Source organism: Ranitomeya variabilis, chromosome 6, assembly GCF_051348905.1.
Source record: "Ranitomeya variabilis isolate aRanVar5 chromosome 6, aRanVar5.hap1, whole genome shotgun sequence".
NCBI lineage: Eukaryota > Metazoa > Chordata > Amphibia > Anura > Dendrobatidae > Ranitomeya > Ranitomeya variabilis.
The window spans coordinates 247,838,040-247,856,165 of NC_135237.1; the positions used below are offsets into that span (position 1 = coordinate 247,838,040).

Sequence of the window (18,126 nt, forward strand, 5' to 3'; positions counted from 1 at the left end):
GCACACATTAAAAGACCTCAGTTTCCTTAGGAAATACAATCTGCTCATCCCCTTCTTGTAGACAAACTCTGAGTAGCATCTCCAGTCCAGATGCTGTCCAAATGGACCCCCAAATATTTATAACTCTCCACCTGCTCTACCTCCTGACCAGCAATAGTGATCGGTAAGCATTCCAACTTAATCCTGCTATAGTTGGCCACCAACTCCTTGGTTTTCTTAACATTTAGTTGTAGGTAGTTACCATTGCACCAATCCACGAAATTCGACACCACCCTTCTATATTCCTCATCCCCCCCGATCTCCCCTAATACATCCCACAACCACGGAGTCATCCGAAAATTTTTGAAGGTGGCAAAGATCAGATTTATACTGAAAGTCTGATGTATACAGTGTGAATAGAAAGGGTGCAAGCACCGTTCCCTGGGGGGCACCTACACTGCTCAGTAATCTGCTTGACACAACTGCTCCCATCTGTACAAACTGTGGCCGATCTGATAGGTAGTCAGTTATCCAATTTCTCATCCCCACCTCCACCTTCATATCAGTCATCTTTTTGTGTAGTAAAGGTGGCTGCAGGGAATTAAATGCACTCGAGAAATCAAAGAACATCGCTCGCACCATGGTTCCGTCAGTCTCCAGAAATGAATGTACACTATGTAACAGGGAAAGAATAGCATCATCCACCCCCAATCTATGTCGGTAAGCAAACTGAAGGGGATAAATAAAAGCGTTAACCCTCGGTATTAAGTGAGCAAGATCTAATCTTTCCAAGGCCTTCATAGCATGAGATGTTAAGGCTACAGGACGATAGTCATTTAGTGTTGCAGGAGAAGTCTTGTGTACCGGCACCAGACAGGAAGTTTTCCATAACACTGGTACCCTCTGTGTTTGTAGACTTCCATTAAATAGGAGTGTAAAGACAGTACACAGCTGGTCTGCACAAACATTAAGGACACGTGAGCTGAGTCCATCTGGTCCTGCTGCTTTACCAATGTTAAGTGACTTAAACTGCCTCCTCACATCATTTTCGGATACTCTAAAATTAGTCTGCTCCTCCTCCAATATCGATGTTGCAGAATTTTCACCCAATTCCCCTCCACTTCCAGTTGGCAGTACACATGTACTGCTAAATCTATTGAAATACTCGTTCATCTCATTAGCCTTGTCCAGTTTTCCTCCCCCGTGATCAGACCTTGCCTTAAGCCCAGTCAGTAATTTCATTCCTGACCAAACCTCCCTGGTATTATTGTGGGACAGTTTCTTTTCAAGTTTAATTCTGAAGGTTTTGTGGGCCTCCTTTATTTTATACTTCAATTCATGCTGTATCATTTTAATTTCCTCTTTGTCGCCTAATTTAAATGCCTTTTTTTCCTGTTGAGCAAATGCTTCAATACCTTTGTTATCCATGGCTTGTTGTTTGCAAAACACCTAATCTTTTTAGCCGGCACCAGCATATCCTTGCAGAAGTTAATGTAGTCAGTCACTCTACCAACCACTTCATTAACATTTGTATACTCATCCATTGTCCCAAGCAGTATATGTATATATATATATATATATATATATATATATATATATATATATATATATATATATATATATATATATATATATATATATATTTCTGCTGGGCTGTATATGTATGAGAGGCTTCTGCTGGGCTGTATATGTATGAGGGGCTTCTGCTGGGATTGAATATGTATGAACGGCTTCTGCTGGGCTGTATATGTAGTATATGTATGAGAGGTTTCTGCTGGGCTGTATATATATGAGGGGCTTCTGCTGCGCTGTATATGTATGAGAGGCTTCTGCTGGGCTGTATATGTATGAGAGGCTTCTGCTGGGCTGTATATGTATGAGGGGCTTCTGCTGGGCTGAATAAATATGAGGGGCTTCTGCTGGGCTGTATATGTATGAGAGGTTTCTGCTGGGCTGCATATATATGAGGGGCTTCTGCTGGGCTGTATATGTATGAGAGGATTCTACTGGGCTGTATATGTATGAGAGGCTTCTGCTGAGCTGTATATGTATGAGGGGCTTCGGCTGGGCTGTATATGTATGAGAGGATTCTACTGGTCTGTATATGTATGAGAGGCTTCTGCTGGGCTGTATATATGTATATGAGGGGCTTCTGCTGGGCTGTATATATGAGAGGCTTCTGCTGAGCTGTATATATATATGAGGGGCTGCTGCTGGGCTGTATATGTATGAGAGGCTTCTGCTGGGCTGTATATGTATGAGAGGCTTCTGCTGGGCTGTATATGTATGAGACGCTTCTGCTGAGCTGTATATGTATGAGGGGCTTCTGCTGGGCTGTATATGTATGAGAGGATTCTACTGGGCTGTATATGTGTGAGAGGCTTCTGCTGGGCTGTATATATGTATATGAGGGGCTTCTGCTGGGCTGTATATATGAGAGGCTTCTGCTGAGCTGTATATATATGAGGGGCTGCTGCTGGGCTGTACATATTAGAAGCTGCTGTTGGGCTGTATATATATGAGGGGCTGCTGCCGGGCTGTATATATCAGAGGCTGTTGCTGTGCTGGCTGTATATAGAATAGAGGCTGAGGGGCTGTATGAGGTGTATACACAGCACTATACTGTAAACAGGTCCACGCTATATACATACAGTATACACAGACACTGTAATGCAGGATATAGTGTGGACTTGTATATACAGTATGGTACTGTGTAGGACAGGAGCTGCAAGAAAGATACACAGACAGACACGCACACACATACACACACACACACACATACACACACACACACATACACACACACACACACACACACACACACACACACACAGACAGAGATCATACTCACCCACCGCGACACTGTGAAGACTGACCCACTTCATCTCTGGATCTTCAGTGACTGAAGATCCAGAGTGAAGTCCTGCCGCGCTCCGCTGGGGAGAATCCTCTTCTCGCGCCGACATCGTGGCTCCGCCTCCTTCCTCGAAGGTAGCTGAACAAACTCTCATCTGATCTAATCCGAGGGAGCGATCATATAGCTGAATAGGTAGCGCCTAGAAGCTTCTGTTGGGATCGGAGAAGGCTGCCGCATGCCATAAGCTAAGCATTAGGTACAGGGAGGGTACTAAGGAAGTCTGGCTAGGCTAGCCAGGTCAGTTGATGCTGACGCAGGTCAGGTGCCATGACTCTGCCGCTCTGTGCCAGCCACTGAGATGTAGGACCGTAGCCAGGTCCCTACACTTTCAATAGTTTCTCTTTTGTTAAATGTTCCTTATCATTAGAAATGGTTCACAGCAAAGAGACGTGTATTTTACATGTTTTGAGATATTTATTCCTATATTGGTGGGAGGCCCCTGCTTGGTGGGTGGCCCAGGGCCCCTTGGGCCCACCCCTAAATCCGGGCCTGCACAGTGCAGTGGCCCATGCTTCCCCGGCCACATCAGTATATAGACTAGGGGCTCAGCGGAAGGTACCGGAGACCAACTGCTGCCGCCAGAAGACGTACCGTCGCTGCCTTCAGGACCATATCGTACAAGCGCCGCTCCAGCCATTGTAGGCGCCATCACCTGCTCTGTGATCCACCACATCCTAAGAAACGACTGGCAGGATAAGTTGACCCAACAAGAACTGTTAATACCTTTTCTACTGTTCTTTAACCCTGCAAACTATCTACGTTTTGAACAGTCTACCCCCTGTTAACCGTTTACCTCCCTGCGAGGAGTATTTCATTGTTAATTAAAATTGTTAACTCTTTCTCTGCCTCCTGTCCATCACTGCATCCCGCAACCTGCTCACACTTGTGGGAGAACTTGGTATAAAAGCAGTTCACTGAAAGAAGAGTGACCTTGCAGGCAATGGGCAGGGAATAGGTAGAGAGAGACAAAGGCATTGTCCCACTCCACTGCATTTGCAACTCATTTGCATAACATTTCAATGATGGGTTGCTGTAAAACAGCAAAAGGATTTCTACAAGCAAGGTACATTTTCATTATTACTGTGCATTCACATGCATGTCTATTTGGGGAATAAATTCCTGATGACAGAGTATATTTAAAAACTAAAATGATTGCAATTCTCTTCTATATTTGGAAAATGTACTGTCCAATTAGGAAAGGTAAAATGTCTGGAAAAAGCATTGTGAATACTGTCCTATTACCCACCGTGAGACAGTACTGAGGAGATATGTAACATTTTGGCTGCACTCATTGTGTTTAGTAATGTATTGCCATGTTGGGGTTAAGCTGCCCCCCATTTCTTGATGCTTTTAAAGGGAACCTGTCACCCCCAAAATCGACGATGAGCTAAGCCAACCAGCATCAGGGGCTTATCTACAGCATTCTGTAATGCTGTAGATAAGCCCCCAATGTATCCTAAAAGATGAGAAAAAGAGCTTAGATTAGACTCACCCAGGGGCGGTCCCGCTGCGGTCCGGTCCGATGGGCGTCGCGGTCCGGTCCGGGGCCTCCCATTTAATTACGATGACGTCCTCTTCTTGTCTTCACGCTGGGGCTTTGGCGCAGGTGTACTTTTTCTGCCCTGTTGAGGGCAGAGCAAAGTACTGCAGTGCGCAGGCGCCGGGAAGGGTCAGAGAGGCCCGGCATCTGTGCACTGCAGTACTTTACTCTGCACTCAACAGGGCAGAAAAAGTACACCTGCATCGGAGCCCCAGCGTGAAGACAAGAAGAGGACGTCATCCTAAGAAGATGGGAGGCCCCGGACCGGACCGCGACGCCCATCGGATCGAACCGCCCACCCAGGTGAGTATAATATAACCTCTTTTTCTCATCTTTCAGGATACATCGGGGGCTTTTCTACAGCATTACAGAATGCTGTAGATAAGCCCCTGATGCCGGTGGGCTTAGCTCACCATCGATTTTGGGAGTGACAGGTTTCATTTAATGCACCCCTGTCTCTTAACGCTAGTACATGTCTGTGTTACACTTTTTTGCCGATATCGCTATAGGACGGTAGCATATTTAATTGCAATTTTTGAAAATCATGACAAAACAATTTAGTTGTCATTGCAATAGCAGCAAAGAAAAACTGCAGTGCTGTCACATTGTGAATGCAGCTTTATAGGGAAAAATCTGAAAAACTGCAACAGCACAGTCAGAAAAGTATATGTTAAATTACTATGGGGTGTTCATAATTTAGCATTAATATCCTGTAACACATGTCAAAAGAGAGATAGGGTTAACAAAACACTTGAAAAGTAAGTGGTAGTAATGAAAAGAGCATGTTAAAGAGGCAGAGTCTGTCAAAGCAAAGAAGTTCACCAATGTGTGAACAACTGTGTTTAAAAATACAAATACTTTGAATATCCCACCATCAAAAGTCATGGGCCCTATATAGCCTGTGGTATAATTTGGTTCAGCCCACAGGCAAAATAATGGTGGGTCACAGTGCTTGGGACCTATTTTCCATCCAGCAAGCCCTTTAATTTTGCTTCAGAACACACACATTCTGGACTAACTTCCACAATGGCCAATGCTAGAAAATTTGTTGTGGGCAGTGTAAGCGTGATTCGGCACCTGCCTTGTGATGTATATATCAACGTCAGTGTGCCTTATAAGTTGTATATACAGCAGTCTATGTATCCCATATAATGTGTATATAACAGTTTCAGTGTCTTCTGTGAGATGTGTATACAGCTGTCTCAGTGAATCAAATGTGATGTATTTACAGCAGTCTCAGTTTATCCTATTCGATATATACAGCAGAGTCACTGTATATGCTAAGTGATGTAGCAGAACCTCATTGTGTACTATGTGCTGTATATACAGCAGTCTCAACGTATTCTATGTGATGTGTCTGTGTGTATAGCAGTCTCTGTGTATCCTAAGACACATGATATGTGTTCTGTATTCCGTTGTAAATAAAATATGGATATGGAGATTTCCAAATCATTGCAGTCTTGTGTTCTTTACATTTTACAGAGCGCTACAATTGTTTTGGATTTGGGGTGGTATAATAATCATGCATTAACTTTCCTGAAAAATATATAGACATTCGAATGATGAATGTTTCAACTTATTGGCTTTGAATATTTTTATTTATATATTATAATATGTGAAATCTTTTTTTCTTCCTTTTTCCAGAGATGGTTAGAACCCAACAAACCAATACGAAAACAACTGAAGGGTGAGTTACATCGGTCCTTAGCCTGGCAGACATTTTTGGGTTGTGCTAAAATTTTTTTCCATTTATCAATAACTGTCGTCACATCATATGCTTAAGTCTATTGAATCTGTTTTCTTGCTCTGTATCTTTATTCCAGGAGGTTTTCCTTGTAATCTGATCTTAAGAGTACGATTTTTTATACCAGATCCAAACACTCTACAGCAGGATCAAACAAGGTAATTTTTTTTTTTTAATGACATTACTACATTTCATTTTTGCTTCTGTTTCTATGAACTATTTGTAAGTAGAAGGCTGATCTGAACGCATTATTTTGTATGTGATACCTTTGTGTCCTGTCTGCTACTTTATTAACGTTTTTATTATTTTAGTGTTATGTTGTTTGCTGTTTGATCAATCTAGGGCACATAAATTTGAAGTGCAGTTAAGCCAGTCTGTGTACTAAGTTAGTCTGTGTACTCCACCTATTGGTTGGCATGCTTTTGCCATAATTGTGTGCCAAAATACACTGTGTGCAGATTTATTAGGCAAGTTGTATTTTAGAGGATTATTTTTTATTATTGATCAACAACTATGTTCTCAACCCAAAAGACTTATAAATATCAAAGGTTAATATTTTTGGAAGTTGGAGTGTTATTTTTTTAAAGATTTGGCTATCTTAGGAGGATATCTGTTTGTGCTTGTAACTATTACTGTGCAGAATTATTAGGCAACTTAATAAAAACCAAATATATTCCCATCTCACTTGTTTATTTTCACCAGGTAAACCAATATAACTGCACAAAATTTAGAAATTAGAAAACATTTTTGACATGCAAAAACAAAACCCTCCAAAATTAGCGACCAATATAGCCACCTGTAAAGATTATAAGGGATAACTCAGGAGACTCTTTGCATGGAACAAGACAACTACAGGACACAGTTTTATAAGTGGTAAAGTCAATATTGTCACACGGTGCTTCAAACAGGTGCAGAGAGAAACTCAAGTCCACAACACTTGGTGTAAATATTAAACGCAGCTTAACAGTCTATAGGAAACTTCAGAGGAAAATGCAATCACGCATAAAGTCTATGAAGCACAATTATTCTTGAGGATACTTGACACGAATAAGTCCTTGGTAGTCCAAACACAGATACATATGCTTATAAGGCAGTTCAAATAATATCTTAGCACAACCAGGGAGGCCTGGGTAAAAGTCTCAGGTTTAAGCAGAGCAGCAACAGCTTACATGTCCAGCAAATGCAGATGGAAACACAAGCATCCAGATGGAGGATTACTGGAAACCGATGTATGCAGCAGAAACTCAGGGCTGAGTAGCAGGATCTCCACACAGGTTCACAGGAGCAGGTGCAGATGCAAAGCCAGGGAGTCGTCAGGAGCTGGATGCAAGGCAGAATACTGTAGCACAGACTAAAGGCTGGGGTGGAGTTATATAGCAGGAAGACACAGTGCACATGAGACCAAAGACGCTATCTTGGAAAAGGGCAGTAATGCACAAAAGGTAATCAAAATGTTCAGAGTCCTGACACCACCTTTCTTTATGATGACACTCAACAGCCTTTCATCCATAGATTCTGTGAGTTGCTTGATCTGTTTACGATCAACATTGCGTGCAGCAGCCACCACAGCCTCCCACACACTGTTCCGAGAGGTGTACTGTTTTCCCTCCCTGTAGATCTCACATTTTATGAGGGACCACAGGTTCTCTATGGGGTTCCGATCAGGTGAACAAGGAGGCCATGTCATTATTTTTTCTTCTTCTTTGAGACCTTTACTGGCCAGCCACGCTGTGGAGTAATTGGAGGCATGTGATGGAGCATTGTCCTGCATAAAAATCATGTTTTTCTTGAACGATACCGACTTCTTCTTGTACCACTGCTTGAAGAAGTTGTCTTCCAGAAACTGGCAGTAGGTCTGGGAGTTGAGCTTCACTCCATCCTCAACCCGAAAAGGTCCCACAAGTTCATCTTTGATGATACAAGCCCATAGCAGTACCCCACCTCCACCTTGCTGGCATCTGAGTAGGAGTGTAGCTCTCTGCCCTTTACTGATCCAGCCTATGGCCCTTCCATCTGGCCCATCAAGAGTCACTCTCATTTCATCAGTCCATAAAACCTTTGAAAAGTCAGTCTTAAGATATTTCTTAGACCAGTCTTGAGGTTTTATCTTATGTTTCTTGTTCAAAGGTGGTCGTTTTTCAGCCTTCCTTACCTTGGCCATGTCCCTGAGTATCGTATACCTTGTGATTTTTGTTACTCCTGTAACGTTGCAGCTCTGAAATATGGCAAAACTGGTGGCAAATGGCATCTTGGCAGCTTCACGCTTGATTTTCCTCAATTCATGGGCAGTTATTTTGTGCCTTTTTTGCCCAACACGCTTCTTGCCACCCTGTTGGCTATTTGCCATGAAACGCTTGATAGTTCGGTGATCACGCTTCAAAAGTTTGGCAATTTCAAGACTGCTGCATCCCTCTGCAAGACATCTCACAATTTTGGGACTTTTCAGAGCACGTCAAATCTCTCTTCTGACCCATTTTTCCAAAGAAAAGGAAGTTGCCTAATAATTAAGCACACATTATATAGGGTTTTGATGTCATTAGACAACACCTCTCCTCATTACAGATATGCACATCACCTGATTTACTTAATTGGTAGTTGGCTCTCAAGCCTGAACAGCTTGGATTAGGACAACATGTATAAAAAGTTTCATGTGATCAAAATACAACTTGCCTAATAATTCTGCACACAGTGTATTGGTAAATCAAATATCTATCTATCTATCTATCTATCTATCTATCTATCTATCTATCTATCTATCTATCTCTCCATCTACAGCAGTGTTCCCCAAGTCCGGTCCTCAAGAGCCACCAACAGGTCATGTTTTGAGGATATCCTTAGTATTGCACAGCTCATTGAATGCTAGCCTGTCCAGGTGATGCAATTATCACCTGTGCAATACTAAGGAAATCCTGAAAACATGACCTGTTGGTGGCTCTTGAGGACCGGACTTGGGGAACACTGATCTACAGTATCTATCTATCTGAGATATCTGAGAGCTGTTACTGCGCAGGCGTGGGCAGTGCCATCTTGGAGGAGGACATTTTTTTTCTTCTCCAGCAAGATGTCATGTCGGACGCCGTTCAGACCAGGTTGTCCAACAGACAGCGGTAGTTCCGCTTTTGACCACTATTTGCTCATTGGCGTCGGCTAGATTTTGTCTAGCTGTTCCGGGGCTAATTTACCTGATCCTCGGATTGGAAGCTGGGCCATGCCCATTGCCTTTAAATAGCTTTCCTCATCATTTGGGCGTCGCCGATTATAGCTTCTGTCTTGTGTTGTTATCTCGGTCTGGAGTGGAGAGCTGGTTGTTGGAGAATCGTTGCTGGTGGTGTATTTTCCTTTGTCTTATTTACTCCTTCCTATATTTGTGTTAATTTTGCCCTGCACATTTATAGTGTATTCCTGAGTGACTGCGGCGTGGTGTATATTTTCCTTTATCCTTGTCTGTGCTAACTGTGGGTATTGGTGTATTGCATTCACCGGGTGGAGGGCAGAGGTTTTCAGCCTAGGGTTGTAACAGGAGGCAGGGTGAGGTTCGAGGCCTGGACATGCACACCATCAGTGTAAACTTCAGGTAGAGGGTCAGTCAGCATTTCCCTAGTCTGAGGGAAATTGCAGGGGCCCGGGTTATTAGCTCTCGCCCACCTAGTCTCCCCGTGACATTATAATCGGCCCAACAAAAAAAAAAAAGGGTTTCTTTTTTTTGTGTGTTTTGTCATGGATCCCATGACTTCCATAACCCGCCAGTTGGAGGCACTGTCCCTACAGGTCACGGAGTTGAGGGGGGCAGTACAACAACAGGGACTAGCAGTATCTAATGTGCAAGCTAGAGCGACAGAAAGAGTTGCTGAGCCTAAATTTCCTTTGCCTGAAAAATTTGCTGGGGAACGCAGTAAATTTGTTTCTTTTCGTGAAGCTTGCAAACTATATTTCCGCATGCGCCCGATCTCCTCGGGTAATGAGGCTCAGCGTGTGGGCCTGGTGTTGTCATTGTTAAGTGGGGATCCCCAAGCATGGGCGTTTTCTTTGCCATCTGATTCTGCTGCATTTGACTCTGTGGAGAGTTTTTTTTCCTCTCTTGGGAAAATCTACGATGAACCTGACAGAATGGCTCTGGCAGAATCTAAGATACGCTCTATTCGCCAGGGGGAGCGAGTAGCAGAGGATTACTGTTCTGAATTCTGCCGCTGGGTGATCGATACCCAATGGAATGATCCAGCATTGCGGAGTCAGTTTATTCATGGGGTTTAAAAAAGCCCTTCTGATGTACTAGACTCCTGCTTCTCTAGATTCCGCTATGAGTCTGGTTGTCCGCATTGATCGCCGTCTGCGTCAGGGGGAGCATGAGACACCGCCTGTGGGTGAAGGTTTAAGTACACGTGAGGTTGCTGCAGGTGAGCCCACGGAGGCTATGCAAATCACAGGGGTGTCACATGTAAAGCGTCGAGCCCCAGAGATCAGGAAGCAGGGAGCCTGTTTTTACTGTGGTAAAATTGGTCATTTTATTAACATCTGTCCTTGCTGACTAAGAAAAACGCAACGGCGGAAAACTTCTGAGCTCAGAGGGTGTGGAGGAGACCAATCTGAGCTTATGTATATCCTCCGTGTTGGTTTCTCAATGCATGCTCCCTGCTAAGGTTTTTATCGCTGGCAGTGAGCTGCCAATTACTGTTTTTGTGGATAGTGGTTCAGCCACAAATCTCATTGGTGAGGAGTTTGCGCGCACAGCAGGTTTTAGTGTTGAGAAACTGCCTCATCCTATCCGTGTGGTCACCATCAATGCTGCTCCTCTCTCTCAGGGGGAGATTACTGAATTTGTGGCTGAGGTGAAACTCCACATTGGGGTTCTACATTCCGAACGGGTTACTGGTAAGGTGCTCAGGAATCTTCCTGCTCAGGTGGTTTTGGGTTTTCCTTGGTTGTCTATGCACAACCCGGTAATTGACTGGAAAACTCAGGACATAATTCAGTGGAGCGAGTTCTGCCAGGAGAATTGCCTGGCCACATGTGTGGCTGCGGTGACTTCAAGCGTTCCGGAGTCACTTCTGGATTTTGTGGATGTGTTCTCTGAGAAGGGTTGTTCAGAGTTGCCGCCACATCGTCCCTATGACTGTTCTATCACGTTTAACCCCTTCCCGACCTTTGACGCATACGCTGCGTCATGAAAGTCGGTGCCAATCCGACCTGTGACGCAGCGTATGCGTCATGGAATGATTGCGTCCCTGCAGATCGGCTGAAAGGGTTAACTCCAATTTCACCCGATCTGCAGGGACAGGGGGAGTGGTGCTTCAGCCCAGGGGGGGTGGCTTCACCCCCTCGTGGCTACGATCGCTCTCATTGGCTGTTGAAAGTGAAACTGCCAATCAGAGCGATTTGTAATATTTCACCCCAAAAAACGGTGAAATATTACAATCCAGCCATGGCCGATGCTACAATATCATCGGCCATGGCTGGAAAACCTGATCTGCCCCCCACCGCCACCAATCGCCCCCCCAGTCCTCCGTTATGTGGTCCGGTCCCCTCCGTCCGCCTGCCCGCTCCCCCGTCCTCCTGTCCGCTCCCTCCTTGCTCTGATCCGCCCCCCTGTGCTCCAATCCACCCCCCCACCACCCCTTCATACTTACCGATCCTCCCGGTGTCCGTACGTCTCCTCGCTGGGAGCCGCCATCTTCCAAGATGGCGGGCGCATGCGCAGTGCGCCCGCCGAATCTGCCAGTCGGCAGATTCGTTCCATGTACATTTTGATCACTGTGATAAAACCTCACAGTGATCAAAATAAAAAAAATAGTAAATGACCCCCCCCCCCCTTATCACCTCCATAGGTAGGCAAAATAATAAAAAAAAGAAAAACATTTTTTTTCTTTTTCCACTAGGGTTAGGGTTAGAACTAGGGTTAGAACAAGGGTTAGGGTTAGGGGTAGGGTTAGGGGTAGGGTTAGGGCATGTGCACACAGTGCGGATTTGGCTGCGGATCCGCAGCAGATTGGCCGCGGATCCGCAGCGGATTGGCTGCTGCGAATTCGTAGCAGTTTTCCATCAGGTTTACAGTACCATGTACACCTATGGAAAACCAAATCCGCTGTGCCCATGGTGCGGAAAATTCCATGCGGAAACGCTGCATTGTATTTTCTGCAGCATGTCAATTCTTTGTGCGGTTTCCGCAGCGTTTTACACTGGTTCCTCAATAGGAATCCGCAGGTGAAATTTGCACAAAAAAAACACTGGAAATCCGCTGTAAATCTGCAGGTAAAACGCAGTGCCTTTTACCTGCAGATTTTTCAAAAATCGTGCGGAAAAATCTCACACGAATCCGCAACGTGGGCACATAGCCTTAGGGTTAGGGTTGGAATTAGAGTTAGGGTTGGAATTAGGGCTAGGGTTGGAAATAGGGTTAAGATTAGGCTTGTGGTTAGGGTTACGGATAGGGTTAGGAGTGTGTTGGGGTTACAGTTGTGGTTAGGGTTGGGATTAGGGTTAGGGTTGGGATTAGGGTTAGGGTTTGGATTAGGGTTACGGGTGTGTTGGGGTTAGGGTTGTGATTAGGGTTAGGGCTACAGTTGGGAATAGGGTTAGGGGTGTGTTGGGGTTAGTGTTGAAGTTAGAATTGAGGGGTTTCCACTGTTTGGGCACATCAGGGGTCTCCAAACGCAACATGGCACCACCATTGATTCCAGCCAATCTTGCTTTCAAAAAGTCAAATGGTGCTCCCTCCCTTCCAAGCCCCGACGTGCGCCCAAACAGTGGTTTACCCCCACATAAGTGGAACCAGTGTACTCAGGACAAACTGGGCAACAACTGTTGGGGTCCAATTTCTCCTATTACCCTTGCAAAAATAAAAAATTACTTGCTAAAACATAATTTTTGAGGAAAGAACAATTATTTTTTATTTTCACGGCTCTGCGTTGTAAACTTCTGTGAAGCACTTGGGGGTTGAACGTGCTCACCACACATCTAGATAAGTTCTTTGGGGGGTCTAGTTTCCAAAATCGGGTCACTTATGGGGTGTTTCTACTGTTTAGGCACATCAGGGGCTCTGCAAATGCAACGTGACGCCCGCAGACCATTCCATCAAAGTCTGCATTTCAAATGTCACTACTTCCCTTCCGAGCCCTGACGTGCGCCCAAACAGTGGTTTACCCCCACATATGGGGTACCAGCGTACTCACAACAAACTGGGCAACAAATATTGGGGTCCAATTTCTCCTGCTACCCTTGTGAAAATAAAAAATTGCTTGCTAAAACATCTTTTTTGAGGACAGAAAAATGATTTATTATTTTCACGGCTCTGCGTTATAAATTTCTGTGAAGCACTTGGGGGTTCAAAGTGCTCACCACACATCTAGATAAGTTCCCTTGGGGGTCTAGTTTCCAAAATGGGGTCACTTGTGGGGGGTTTCTACTGTTTAGGCACATCAGGGGCTCTGCAAACGTAACATGATGCCCGCAGACCATTCCATCAAAGTCTGCATTCCAAATCGTCACTACTTCCCTTCCGAGCCCCGGCATGTGCCCAAACAGTGGTTTACTCCCACATATGGGGTATCATCGTACTCAGGACAAACTTGACAACAACTTTTGTGGTCAAATTTCTCCTGTTACCCTTGGGAAAATTAAAAAATTCTGGGCTAAAAAAATATTTTTGAGGAAAGAAAACACATTTATTATTTTCACGGCTCTGCGTTATAAACTTCTGTGAAGCACTTGGGGGTTCAAAGTGCTCACTATGAATCTAGATTAGTTCCTTGGGAGGTCTAGTTTCCAAAATGGGGTCACTTGTGCGGGAGCTCCAATGTTTAGGCACATCAGGGGCTCTGCAAACGTAACATGATGCCCGCAGACCATTCCATCAAAGTCTGCATTCCAAATCGTCACTACTTCCCTTCCGAGCCCTGCCGTGCGCCCAAACAGTGGTTTACCCCCACATATGGGGTATCATCGTACTCAGGACAAACTGGACAACAACATTTGGGGTCCAATTTCTCCTATTACCCTTGGGAAAATAAAAAAATTGTTGCGAAAAGATCATTTTTGAGGAAAGAAAAATATTTTTTTATTTTCATGGCTCTGCGTTATAAACTTCTGTGAAGCACCTGGGGGTTTTAAGTGCTCACTATGCATCTAGATTAGTTCCTTGGGGGGTCTAGTTTCCAAAATGGGGTCACTTGTAGGGGAGCTCCAATGTTTAGGCACACAGGGGCTCTCCAAACGCGACATGGTGTCCGCTAACGATTGGAGCTAATTTTCCATTCAAAAAGTCAAATGGCGCGCCTTCCCTTCCGAGCCTTGCCGTGCACCCAAACAGTGGTTTACCCCCACATGTGAGGTATCGGTGTACTCAGGAGAAATTGTCCAACAAATTTTAGGATCCATTTTATCCTGTTGCCCATGTGAAAATGAAAAAATTGAGGCTAAAATAATTTTTTTGCGAAAAAAAAGTACTTTTTCATTTTTACTGATTAATTTGTGAAGCACCTGGGGCTTTAAAGTGCTCACTATGCTTCTAGATAAGTTCCTTGGGGGGTCTAGTTTCCAAAATGGGGTCACTTGTGGGGGTGCTCCAATGTTTAGGCACACGGGGGCTCTCCAAACGTGACATGATGTCCGCTAAAGATTGGAGCCAATTTTTCATTCAAAAAGTCAAATGGCGCTCCTTCCCTTCCGAGCCCTGCCGTGCGCCCAAACAGTGGTTTACCCCCACATATGAGGTATCAGCGTACTCAGGACAAATTGGACAACAACGTTCGTGGTCCAGTTTCTCCTTTTACCCTTGGGAAAATAAAAAAATTGTTGCGAAAAGATCATTTTTGTGACTAAAAAGTTAAATGTTAATTTATTCCTTCCATGTTGCTTCTGCTGCTGTGAAACACCTGAAGGGTTAATAAACCTTGAATGTGGTTTTGAGCACCTTGAGGGGTGCAGTTTTTAGAATGGTGTCACTTTGGGGTAATTTCAGCCATATAGAACCCTCAAACTGACTTCAAATGTGAGGTGGTCCCTAAAAATAATGGTTTTGTAAATTTTGTTGTAAAAATGAAAAATCACTGGTCAAATTTTAACCCTTATAACTTCCTAGCAAAAAAAAAATTTGTTTCCATAATTATGGTGATGTAAAGTAGACATGTGGGAAATGTTATTTATTAACTATTTTGTGTCACATAACTCTCTGGTTTAACAGAATAAAAATTAAAAATGTGAAAATTGCAAAATTTTCAAAATTTTCGCTAAATTTCCATTTTTTTCACAAATAAACTCAGAAATTATCGACCTAAATTTACCACTAACATGAAGCCCAATATGTCACGAAAAAACAATCTCAGAATCGCTAGGATCCATTGAAGCGTTCCTGAGTTATTACCTCATAAAGGGACACTGGTCAGAATTGCAAAAAACGGCAAGGTCATTAAGGCCAAAATAGGCTGGGTCATGAAGGGGTTAAACCAGGGGCCAAATTGCCTAAAGCAAGGATGTTCAACATCTCCGGTCCGGAGAGACAAGAGTTAAAATATTATATTGCTGAAAGCTTGAGCAAAGGGCACATCAGGCCGTCATCCTCGCCGGTGGCAGCAGGGTTCTTCTTTGTGAAGAAGAAAGATGACGGATTACGCCCGTGTTTGGATTTCAGGGAGTTGAACCAGATTACGGTTCGTGATTAGTGTTGAGCGATACCGTCCGATACTTGAAAGTATCGGTATCGGAAAGTATCGGCCGATACCGGCAAAGTATCGGATCCAATCCGATACCGATACCCGATACCAATACAAGTCAATGGGACTCAAGTATCGGACGGTATTCCTGATGGTTCCCAGGGTCTGAAGGAGAGGAAACTCTCCTTCAGGCCCTGGGAACCATATTAATGTGTAAAAGAAAGAATTAAAATAAAAAATATTGCTATACTCACCTCTCCGAGGGAACCGGCAGCGTTGTTTGCTTAAAATTCGCGCTTTTCTTTCCTTACGTGAAGTCCCGGCTTTGTGATTGGTTGCGTCGCAGTCACATGGGCGACGCAACCAATCACAGCAAGCCGTGACGTAATTTCAGGCCCTTAAGGATTTTAAAATTACGTCCCGGCTTTGTGATTGGTTGCGTCGCAGTCACATGGGTGACGCAACCAATCACAAGCCGTGACGTCATGGGAGGCTGGACACGCGCGCATTTTAAAATGCGCGCTTGTCCAGCCTCCCGTGACGTCCCGGCTTGTGATTGGTTGCGTCGCGGTCAACCAATCACAAGCCGGGAGGCTGGACACGCGCGCATTTTAAAATGCGCGCTTGTCCAGCCTCCCGTGACGTCCCGGCTTGTGATTGGTTGCGTCGCGGTCAACCAATCACAAGCCGGGAGGCTGGACACGCGCGCATTTTAAAATGCGCGCGTGTCCAGCCTCCCGTGACGTCACGGCTTGTGATTGGTTGCGTCGCCCATGTGACTGCGACGCAACCAATCACAAAGCCGGGACGTAATTTTAAAATCCTTAAGGGCCTGAAATTACGTCACGGCTTGCTGTGATTGGTTGCGTCGCCCATGTGACTGCGACGCAAACGATCACAAAGCCGGGACGTAATTTTAAAATCCTTAAGGACCTGAAATTACGTCACGGCTTGCTGTGATTGGTTGCGTCGCCCATGTGACTGCGACGCAACCAATCACAAGCCGGGACTTCACGTAAAGGAAAGAAAAGCGCAAATTTTAAACAAAGAACGCTGCCGCTTCCCTCGGTAAGGTGCAGGCTGCGTCGGAGAGGTGAGTATAGCAATATTTTTTTATTTTAATTCTCTCTTTTACACATTTTTACATTAATGTGGTTTCGATACCGATACCCGATACCACAAAAGTATCGGATCTCGGTATCGGAATTCCGATACCCGCAAGTATCGGCCGATACCCGATACTTGCGGTATCGGAATGCTCAACACTATTCGTGATCCATACCCTATGCCACTGATACCAGACTTGTTCAACCAGGTGGCAGGTGCTAAGTGGTTTACCAAGCTTGACCTCAGGGGGGCGTACAACCTCATAAGAGTCCGTCAAGGTGATGAGTGGAAGACGGCTTTTAATACCCCTGAGGGTCATTTTGAAAATTTGGTGATGCCATTTGGGTTGACTAACGCACCTGCAGTGTTCCAACATTTTATCAATGATGTGTTCTCGCATGTTTTGGGGAAATTTGTTATCGTGTACCTAGATGACATTCTCATATATTCTTGCGACCGTGATGCTCATTTAGATCATGTCAGGCAGGTGTTACAGCTTCTCAGAGAGAATAAGCTGTATGCTAAACTTGAGAAATGTGTATTTTTTGTTCAAGAGTTGCCGTTCTTGGGTTATATTGTGTCTGCTTCTGGTTTTAAAATGGACGCCGCTAAGGTGCAAGCGGTGCTGCATTGGGAACGTCCTGATAACCTGAAAGCACTTCAGCGGTTCCTTGGGTTTTCTAACTACTATAGGAAATTTATCAAGGATTTTTCTATCATTGCTTAACCGCTAACTGACATGACTAAAAAGGGTACCAATTTCTCCGTTTGGCCTGAGGCTGCTGTGCGCGCATTTGAATTTCTTAAGAACAGTTTTGTTTCAGTCCCCATTCTTGTGCAGCCAGACGTATCAAAACCCTTTGTTGTGGAAGTCGATGAGTCTGAGGTTGGTGTGGGGGCGGTACTATCTCAAGGCTCATCTTTGAGTGGTTTGCGTCCGTGCGCCTATTTCTCCAAGAAACTGTCGTCCGCCGAATGTAACTACGATATCGGCAACAGGGAGTTGTTGGCTATTAAGTTGGCCTTTGAGGAATGGCGACACTTCTTGGAGGGGTCGGTACATCAGGTTACGGTTATTACCGATCATAAGAATCTGCTGTATTTGGAGTCAGCCAAGCGTCTGTCCCCCAGGCAGGCTCGCTGGGCATTGTTTTTCACGCGGTTCAATTTTGTTGTCACTTACAGACCGGGGTCT

General features: G+C 44.6%; 1 protein-coding gene across 4 annotated transcripts in view; it reads left to right on the forward strand.

Moving 5' to 3' along the window:
• PTPN3 (protein tyrosine phosphatase non-receptor type 3) overlaps positions 1-18,126 on the forward strand; it is a 530,936-nt gene that overhangs the window by 197,972 nt on the left and 314,838 nt on the right. For all 4 annotated transcript variants that reach the window (XM_077269560.1, XM_077269564.1, XM_077269563.1 and 1 more), the window contains exons 4-5: positions 6,081-6,123; positions 6,260-6,338. In XM_077269560.1, coding sequence (XP_077125675.1) covers positions 6,081-6,123; positions 6,260-6,338 — 122 coding nt within the window. The remainder of the gene's footprint in view (positions 1-6,080; positions 6,124-6,259; positions 6,339-18,126) is intronic.